This window comes from Lactuca serriola, chromosome 5 (assembly GCF_051521515.1).
Source record: "Lactuca serriola cultivar US96UC23 chromosome 5, Lser_US96UC23_V15, whole genome shotgun sequence".
Classification (NCBI taxonomy): Eukaryota; Viridiplantae; Streptophyta; class Magnoliopsida; order Asterales; family Asteraceae; genus Lactuca; species Lactuca serriola.
In genome coordinates, this window is record NC_136412.1 from 23751115 (window position 1) to 23761471 (window position 10357).

General features: G+C 31.9%; 1 protein-coding gene across 2 annotated transcripts; it reads right to left on the minus strand.

Annotated features, from left to right (window-relative positions):
- Positions 1-5028: 5028 nt before the first annotated feature.
- Positions 5029-6373, minus strand: LOC145052225 (NAC domain-containing protein 83-like). Of its 2 annotated transcripts, none has more exons than XM_079000019.1 (3): positions 6089-6373; positions 5673-5989; positions 5029-5424 (listed from the first exon to the last, which is right to left on the minus strand). In XM_079000019.1, exons 1-3 carry the CDS (start codon positions 6315-6317, stop codon positions 5269-5271), a joined length of 702 nt encoding a protein of 233 aa, XP_078856145.1. In that variant the 5' UTR covers positions 6318-6373; the 3' UTR covers positions 5029-5268. The 2 variants fall into 2 exon arrangements, with proteins under 2 accessions (XP_078856145.1, XP_078856146.1); XM_079000020.1 differs by having other exon boundaries at positions 5029-5421; positions 6089-6372.
- Between the last annotated feature and the right edge of the window lie 3984 nt (positions 6374-10357).

The window sequence follows — 10357 nt, forward strand, 5'->3', positions numbered from 1 at the left end:
AATATGTTGGGTAGAACATGGGTTGATGATATAGTTGGTGGGTGATAAAAGATAAGATGGATAATGAGATCAAGATGTTAGTTTTAGATCCGGGAGTATGGATCAGGTAAAGAGATAAACTTGTTATTAGTCCGGGAGTATGGATTAAGATTAAGTTAATTGTCCCTAGTCTGATGTATGGATTGGGCATAGTTATTGATCCGAGAGTATGGATCACATTAGGAGATTAGTTTTAGATCCGGGAGTATGGATCAGGTGAAGAGGTTAGTTTTAGATCCGGGAGTATGGATTAGGTAAAGAGATAAACTTGTTATTAGTCCGGGAGTATGGATTAAGACTAAGTTAATTGTCCCTAGTCCGGGAGTATGAATTGGGCACAGTTATTGATCCAGGAGTATGGATCAGCTCAGGAGATTAGTTTTAGATCCGGGAGTACGGATCAGGTGAAGAGATTAGTTTTAGATTCGGGAGTATGGATCAGGTGAAGAGATTAGTTTTAGATCCGTGAATAGGGATTAGTTAAAGTGGAAGGTTTTAGATACAAGAGTTCAGATCATGTCGTTGTGAGGATCGATGGGGTGGGATAAGAGTTGCTTTTATATGGTGAAATTACATAAATTTGTGAGTTCTAATATATATATATATATATATATATATATATATATATATATATATATATATATATGATATAACATTGTGGGATGAAAACCCTATATGTTCACCAGGCTCCCAAGCCTGACCCACTCAGTTTTCTTTGCATTACATGTTATGACACGAGAGCATAAGTTGGCTGACATAACGAGAGATTTTGGATTATAGGCCATTAGTTATGAATAACTGTTGTAAGGTCTATTTTGTTATGTTTATGCTTTTGGTCTGTATTGAACATGACATCCCGAGATTTTGTTATATAATGAAAATACATTTCCTTAAAGAAATGCTTTGATAAATTCTTATCATATTTTGTTTTGGGAACAAATTCCACAACTGTTTTCTGTAAAAGATTAACCTGATTTTAAAAACAAAACATAAACAAATCTGTCTTTTCTGGCCATGAAATTGGGGATGTCACAGGTTCCAACACCGGTTCCAAAATTCAAAGAACCGGTGTAACCAGTTCTAGTTCCAATATTTCAAAAACCGGCGGTTCTGGTTCCGGTTCCTAAGCATTAGGGCAGGTACCCGCTTATGCTCACCCCTAAGCAAAATGGTGTAATTTGCTTGGTGGACTTGACATCAAGAACCTAATCCCATTAAATTATGGTTTGGTTCGTATTTAAAGGCTTCAATCCTATGTTTTAAATCATTTTATAGCCTCCATTCATCAAGAACCCCTCTTTTTAGCAAACCCTAGCCTCCATTCACAGATTAAGCTCCCACTCTGTCCTCTCATCCTTATTCTTGAGTTTTATGGCTTTTGGATATTTTGTTCTTCAAATACTTGGTTTTGAATCTTTGCAACTGAAGAGATCAGCCTTCATCTACCTTCTCGCCCGGTATACATAGAAATACATAGAAATACATACAAGAGTCATAAAGACAACTAGCATCCTAAAGGCATAAACCATTGGATCGACATTGATGCATTCAACCCACAAGTACATTGAAGAGACTCACCTCTCCGACGATAATCACCTGCTTCTACTCTTACTGCCGAATCACATGTGATATACCCTATCTAGACATTCATACAATGCAAACTCTTAGTCCACCTTTCCAAAAACTAAGAGTTGACCAAAAGTCAACTTAAGTCAAAGAGTCAGCGGTCAAAGGCAAAGAAGTCAAAATTTCATTAGCATCCCTCCACGTCGTGGCCTTCCTTGGCCACATTGTGGGCACAAAACGACAAAACAGTCGACTGGTCTCTGGTCGCCATGCCGTGGCGACCTAGTGCCATGCTGTGGGGACCAGTCTGAATGACTTATTCGAGTTAAGCTGTTCTTAACTCATTTTTAGGGGCTCAAAAGCCCATATCTACTCCTTTTCAACGTTTTGATGGATAAAGTTTCCAACTTTATCCATTAAGACACTCCATTAAGACAAGATCTTGAAACCTAGGTTCTAAAGGTCATTTAAGAGGTATAACTCATCCATTAAGTCCTTAATCACAAGAGATACAATCTCAAAATTTCCATAAATCTTTTAGGGGGCCTATTGATCCTTAAAAATGTAAACTTTTTGGACATGCATGCCCCATGCATGTCATTCCTCAAATCTAGGTCAAAAAGAAAAAAATGGACCTAAAGCTCATGCAAGATTTCCAAATCACAACCATTTCTCAAATCTATGATATATAATGTCATTGGGACTCTTAAGTGTCATAAAGTTGCAAACTCTATCTCTTTGCTCCACTTAATTAAAATCCAATAAAAGAGTTTATGAAGCAAAATAACTCTAGATCTCTAAGGAGAAGATAAAAGACTAGATCAAGAGCCTTACAAATAGTCCAACAAGGTGCTTTCAGAGGTTGGGGAGTGTTGCTTGCTGGTCTCTTGTACAAAATCTTCCTCTACATCCTTTAAAATAAAAAACCTAGCAAATGAGCTCCAAAAACTTCAAGGAAGATAAGGGTTAGTATTTCTAGGGTTTGAGAGTGATGGAGGCCGGGGATGAATAAATCCTAGCCTCCTCATTTCTTTAAATAAAGCGTAAAGCCCGAAAATTAGTGTTTCGTTAAAATCAGTTACCACGCCGTGACACGTATATATGGCCACGCCGTGGCAGGGTCTTTAAATTCTACGATCCATGAAAACATTGTCACGTCGTGGCCATCCAAAATGAAGATTTAATAAAATATAATGAATTAATTCATACCTGGAATGTAAGCATTTAATGATGTAGCCATAAAAGTTCATATCTCTTAATCTTCATGATAAACAAAATTTAAAAGGTTCGGAATTCGAGATAAGGGTGTTAAAACTAGTTAAATTTGTATTAAATGAGATTGTGATACCAAAAGAACGGGACACAATTACGTTTTGCCTTAAAATTTAAGTCTTTTGTATCAGTGTGCAACACGATGTGATGCAAATGCAATCTCTTTTTTTTTTTGGCAAATGTTAATCAAGCTTATTTTAAACAATTCATCCCTTGGTGTGGGACAGGTATTTTTATTCGAGTTTATTTAATTTTTATGTTTTTAAGAAAAAGATTACATGTAATTGTGTCATAAAGAGGTGGACATTTGGATATATATTCATATTTAAAAGTAGAAAAGTAAAAAAAAATGATGCTTTACTTTTCTTTCTTAAAGCAACATGTGTTAATGTCAACTTAAAAATAATGTTCATATTCTCATATTGCATAAAAGTATGAATATGAAAGTTGTAATATACAAAAACTTCACCTCAAAGATTGGAAACCTTTTGTAAGCGTGGAAAATAAAATCTATTTTCATCAGATTTATAACCAATTTGAATTGAATGCATATGGTGTTATTTTGGTTACCGCCTAAAACTGGTTTTATACCCAACCAAGTCACAATTAATTCAAATAGAAAATGAGGTTTGGTGAATGCAAATATTTATTTTTGAATATGTTATCTATTAGTTAGTTATAAAATCAAGATTTAATAATAAAAACATATAATCGTTATAATTCAAAAATAAACAAATCTAAACATTTTCCCTTGGAGCATGTTTTAATACAAATTAGGGATGAACATATGGACTGGAGAATCGGCCGGAACCGGTACCAGAACCGGAACCCGATGGAACCGGTCGGGGTCGGGCCGAGACTGGGACGACATTCTTGTGGATTTTTGGAATCGGGAACCGGTAGAACCGGCAAAAACCGAAACCGTATGTTGCTATTTCTCGAGGACCGGTTCTAACATTTGAAGTCACGGCAAGAAGCGGTAGAACCAGCGGTCCAGTTCGGTTCCTATCTTCCACCAAGTTCGGTTCCTGGACCGGTTCCAGTCGGATCGGTTCCTTTGCTCATCCATAATACAAATGCTTATAATTCCATTTATAACATAATTGGTTTAAAAGTGCACATTCAAACATGCCTAAGTGGAAAACAAACTTTACTACCCCAAAGCCGAGAAACCTAACCATCTTGGCTGGGTTAATTCGACATTTAAAACCATAAACCAAATCGACAACACACATCTCTTTGAGACTATATTTCAATCAAGACCAAATTGTGAAAACGTAAAGGATCGTCTCCTTTTGGCCCGAGAGTTTGGATTCATAAGTAAGATAACGATCTTGTTATGAATACTATAATCATAATATTTGGATAATGAATAAATAAGCTCACAAACCCAAACAATAAATATGAAAAGAAAAATTTAGAACACACAGATTTAATGTGATCCACACGATCATCAGAGTAAATCTAAAGACAGACATTTTATTAATTAGACCTGTAGAAATACAACTGCCATACAAACGTTTCATGCGTAGGTTTACCTAGGTATTAGAGATGAACATATGGACCAGAAAAACAAAGCTTAACCGAAAACCGACCAAAACGGGACCATATACACATATTCGGTTCAATCTTCAATTTGAAAAAAAATATTAATTCGGTTTCGGTCTGGTCCTGGACCACACCCTACTCACGATCCTAAGAAACTAAAACGAACCAAAAACCGACCAAAATTGAACCGAACCGGGATCCTAAATACATCTTCGGTTTGGTGTTTGGTTTGTAGAAAATGTTAATTTATTTTCGATCCAATTTGGGTTTTGGTCTGGTTCGGTCCGATCCGTGAACCAAGCTCACCCAACACTACTAGTTATAACGATATCTATTTATAAAACGAGTTGGTCTAAACTATTTGTGGGTCAAAACCCACAATCCCAAGACGTCATCATCTGAACACGTTTTCTGGTTCGCACAAACCTTAGAATTAAGCAACGCAGTCGACCTCGTTACCAAGCACTACAACTGCCACCACAGTTCTGGTTTAACCTCAAAAATTTCTTGAAGGGAGTGTTGCCCCCGACCCCACAAAGACTGGGAGCCCATTGCTAAGTGACGATCACAAGGACACAAGAAAAATTCCAATTAATACCCAAATTATTTAAAACGAAGAATATTATTACAGTTTTCTTGAGACGAAATGAATATCACCTTCGAAATTGACAATAAATTCCTAATATGTTAAACAAAAAAAACTACATTAAGTGGTTACATTATTCTTGATATATCTTCATCGTCTAATAACTTCCTAACTGAGGAAACCTCATGAGTCACCACACTTGATCCACAAGATGATGATGATGACAACGACGATGATGATTCATATTTGACATTGATTCAATCATTTCTCAACATAAAACCATGATGATGAAGCTCTTCCTGTGGAGTTAAACCACTTGTTATTGGCTTCCCTTCTGCACCTCCTACTTTACTTCTTCTGTTCATGAATATGTGACATAGGACCCAATTTCCCATCTGAATCCATGACCTCTGCTGAAACAAATTAACCGGCCAAATCACAAAGAAACGAATTAGTTTAATGCGTATTATTCCTAAAACTATTCCTTTTTGGCTTCTTTAATGGATTTCAATGGGGTTCTCTTTTGCCATGAATATTCTGTCACGAATATGGCATATTGAAAACTAATCAGTCCTTGTGAAAGAACCACTTTCTAGTAAAAATGTCCATTTTTAGAAAAATATACTTTACATGTTTAACAAATATCATACAAGATGTATACCTGATCATTATTGGAGCTGGTATTTGGCAAGCAATTAGGTGAATGAACGAGGCGATATTCATGCATAATCCAATAAGTTCTTGTGGTGGAGCCTCCATGCATGGGCTTGCCTTTGTAGAAAACAAGTGTCTTCTTCATCCCAGTAATAATCTCTTTTCTTCTTGAATCCGATTTGTTATTACTACAACACCTTGTAATCTGTTTGTCAAAACCAGTTGTTTTCCAATATCCATCCTCACTTGCTCTATTTGATCTATGCCCATTACCATACTTGGGTTCGTTCTTGCTAAAAAAATACCTATCTTGCTCCCAATCCCCTAATCGAACATCAAAATTCCAAATAAATAAAACATGTCATGCAAAGATAATTACAAAATATTTATATTTTTCAAAAGAATGATGATAAAAATACAAACCAGGCAAGTCCCAAGGATTGAATTTGCAAATGTCGAGAATTTCAGGAACGATGGAAGCAGGAAGAGGGCAGGAGAAGACCTTACGAATTAGATATTGAAATACTATCTCTTGATCAGTGGGTTGAAACCTAAACCCTGGAGGTAACTTAATGGCTCCATCTCTAACAAAATTGAGCTTTGAAATCTCCTTGTGAACCTTTTCTCCATGCTTTTTTTGATGAGTTGACATCAAAGAAACCAAGAAAGTTGTAAAGAAGAAGAAAAGTGGTTAAGTATTAAGTTGAAGTAGTGAACATATATATACTGCCCGTTTTATAGCATCAAACTAAAAGGCTTTTGCTTTTCGTCAGTTTGGAACATATCCCATATGGTACTTGTCCCTTAAGTTTTGTAAGCATACTATGCACATATAATAGTAACATATTCCATGTTCATTCTTATTTAGACCATATATTTCCATATCAAAAGAGCAACATATTTTATTTTTTGCCCATGTTTTTTGCTAAGTTAGAGTCATCACATACAAGTATTAAAGTACAAACAATAATTATCCGTTGATGAAATTTAAAGTATCTTCTTTTCCCTCGTAAACAAAAAAAAATATAGTATGTTGTTTTCATCTTAAAATGAATATATATATATATATATATATATATATATATATATATATATATATATATATATATATATATATATATATATATATAGTATGTTGTTTTGTGTAAAAGGTAGATTGCATTTTATTCTTTTGTAAAACTGGATACTTATATATGCATATATGAAACTTGATCAAAGTTTTCTAAAGAGTGTTTTAAAACGTGTATTAATTTTAAATAGTATTTGAAATCTTTGTTTTGAAAGTAAAAGTGGTGCTTCTTTACTTTAACTTGGCTTTGGGATTATGGTTCTTTGAAAGCATGCTTTGAGTTGGTTGAGTCATTTGCATGTCTCACAAATGTAATTGCCTTTGTCCTACATATATACCCCATTTGATTTATTGGCTTTTGATTCTTGATTCTCTTTTCATTGATTTGTTTTTAAGGTGAGTGGCACCTTGAGTGATTTATATAATAATTAAAACCATGTACATATGTTGTGTGAAACTCTCATATAGACCCGAAATCATACACGTACGAACACAACTGCACAAGTATAAGAGTTTTAAAATTGTAAGGCCCAAAAGGAAAAGTTAACACATTAAACCCCACAATAATGTTTGATTTGTACAAACTAGCACAAACCTTAACACCGTTACAAAACAAATTTGAAAGCTTATGTAAATTATCAAACTTTGTTGTATATCTGAAATGAATTATCCAAGATCTTTAGATCTTGAATACGTTTTTAATTCAAGTGCGGCAGTAAAAAAACAACTCAAGACATCAAATCTTCCGAAATCATTGATAACTTAAGATTGTGTTGAACTTTTGCCTTTAAATTTGACTTGAATTGTTTGCTTTACAACTAATGGATTTATGACATAGAAAGAGCATGAATCCACCAAAGACTTCTTTCCCATGATTTGTTTTTAATTTCAACATCTTTATGAAAGGTTTGGTGAATTTTGCTTTAAATTATTTAAATGAAAAGAAAGAAAGAAAAAAAGACTTTTATTAGCAGTAATATATAGAAGCATAAGCAAAGGGAATTGATCTTCTAAATGGGGTCTTTGGGATCAAATGAGGGGTATAGGTGCTTTCCTTACTTGAGAAGTTGTAGCTTTTTCTTGGATTTTTTTTTAATGGAATTATGTTTTTTAGAAAATTATATTGTTGATACAAAGAAAATTTATTATATTATTGATGAAGGCCTAAAGTCATGGGAAAAAAAAAGAAGAAAAACTATTAAGAAAGTTCTTATGTTTATTCTTTAGTAAAACGATTATAATATGATTTAAGATAAAAATATTCCGTCTTAGTTTTCTTAGTTTTATACATTAATTATTTTTGTAAAGACAAATTCTGCATACGCTGTCTAATTCTTCAAAGATTTTCAATTGTTCTTTCCTTTTTCAAGAAAATGTACTTTTTCTTTACCGTTTACATAATATTCGAAACATAAACCTTTTAAATTTAATTTAATGTAAAAATATAAGTGTAACTCATCTTTAATATGTTAAATATATTAAATTTGTTAACAAATATGGTTGGTTCAGAATTGTGTCTAAGATTCTAGTTTTACCCTTTAAGATTATAATGGAAGCTTTTTAATTAACTTAAAGGAATTCTGATTAACTAATAGATAATGGGAATGAAATACATGTCGGAAGAATACTTCAATTTCAAGCAACGTCAACTTCTAATCCTAATCACTCCCTTTGATTCTTTCCTTAAAGATTCTTCTTACAATCATCCCATCACCATTTTTCTTTATAGTGTTGTAAAAAGTATTCTATTTTTCAATATTAGCATTTGAAAATATCATGCTTCTAGAAAATATGTATATGCGTATATATAAATATAAACACACACACAACATATCGCATATAACCACATATATATATTGGAGGTGACAATTTCAACATAATCACTAATTCGTTATAAATGGGATAACTTGGATTATCTTTTACCGCGTCGGATACATGAACTAATCCCCTATTATAATAAAAGAAACCTTTATTCCTACGTGGCACTCTCACAATGTGTTTTTCCGACAATGTTAATTTACTACGATACCCTCCATTAATTCCTTTTAATTTCGGTTACTATCTCTTTCCATCATATACCATTAATTTCTATTTCATTAGATTTAGTAAGTGATAAAATACTTATTTTGTTTTTTGAATTCCCGTTAATAATTAAATGGTATGCTTTAAATACAATTGTAAAATTCCCATTAATAATTAAATGGGATGCTTTAAATACAATTGTAAACTAACCATACTATCCGTGCTTATAAAATGCTACGAATTCAGTAAACATTATTACATCCATAATATTTTTGTTATAAACAATCCGTAACATCAAGGAAGAATCAATCCTTAAAATCTGATATTTATTTATTTCGAACAGTAATATGTTTTTTTTCTAACTGAGATTGCCATCCAATTAAATGGAATCATTATAATCCTATTTACGGGTATATATCCTTTAAAACTGAAATTATCATGTTATATCCGTGAGTATGAAATAGTATGGTTGCATTTATAAGGATTGTTTATGTAAAATTATCTGTTTGTATAATAAATTTTGCTACATGGATCATATATGTAAAAAAAATGCATGCAAGGACTGTTTTTGTAATAAACTATATGCTTGCATTTGTATATAACATCTTACTTATCTATTTTTCTTCTTTTCCTGTTTTAGCATTATAGTTTCGATATATGATAAATATCTTTTAATTTGATTTTATTTAATCTTTAAATTTCATCTCAAAATTTATTAAATGAAGGGTCATTCCTATTTAACAGTTTACACAAGGAGCATTCATGTAGTTCTTTTATGTAAGAACCATTGTTGTAATATTTTTTGCTAATTTTTAAAAACTAGGACCCATAAATATATAGTATATATTGTATGAAATACTTTAGTATATATAGTATATTAATTCCATTCCTATAATATTTTTTTCTAGATTATCCATTATATTATATCTATGAATATGAATTTAAAACTGTATGGTTACATTTATAAAGATTGTTTACCTAAAAAAATTTGTTTCTATAATCAATTTTGATATAGGGACCATATACATAAAATTTTATGTACCTAAGGATTGTTTATGTGACATTCACTATTAAGTGGTATGTATGTGTCCATTTGTTTACCTTTTTGCTAACATCAATTGTACTATTATACTTTCAGTAATTTTGTAGTGTTCAAAATAAAAAAAGATTGAAATTGTTAAGTGTAGATAAAGATAGTAGCCTTACAAACAAAACTTTCAATATTATGTATAAGAGAGTTTTTAGAAATTTATAAATAATTTGTAATTTATTGTGTTGTATTTAATTATTTTTATTGTATTTCTGTTATATTTAATTTTTCGTATATCAATATTATTTTAATGATTGATTATGTCTTTTATACTGTATTTAAATTTATATTATGTTCTATAAATCTTAGTTATATTAAATGTCTTCATATATATAATGTATATCATATATTCAAATAAAAATATTTATTAATTTTAAATAAACAATATAATAGTCTAAACAAAACTTATTTCTTATTCGTTCAATAAAATTTTATAAATCTTTTACCCGTGGTTTCCACGGGTTGTAACCTAGTTAATAATAAACAAAACTCAAAAGCAAATTGAGATCCG

Excerpts from the sequence above, each read along its gene's own strand:
- LOC145052225 (XM_079000019.1), bottom strand. The coding sequence starts at position 6,317 with ATGTCAACTCATCAAAAAAAGCATGGAGAAAAGGTTCACAAGGAGATT. Across the intron at positions 5,990-6,088 it reads CAATCCTTGGGACTTGCCTG|GGGATTGGGAGCAAGATAGG; the intron begins GTTTGTATTTTT and ends ATGTTCGATTAG. Across the intron at positions 5,425-5,672 it reads CCAGCTCCAATAATGATCAG|CAGAGGTCATGGATTCAGAT; the intron begins GTATACATCTTG and ends AATTTGTTTCAG.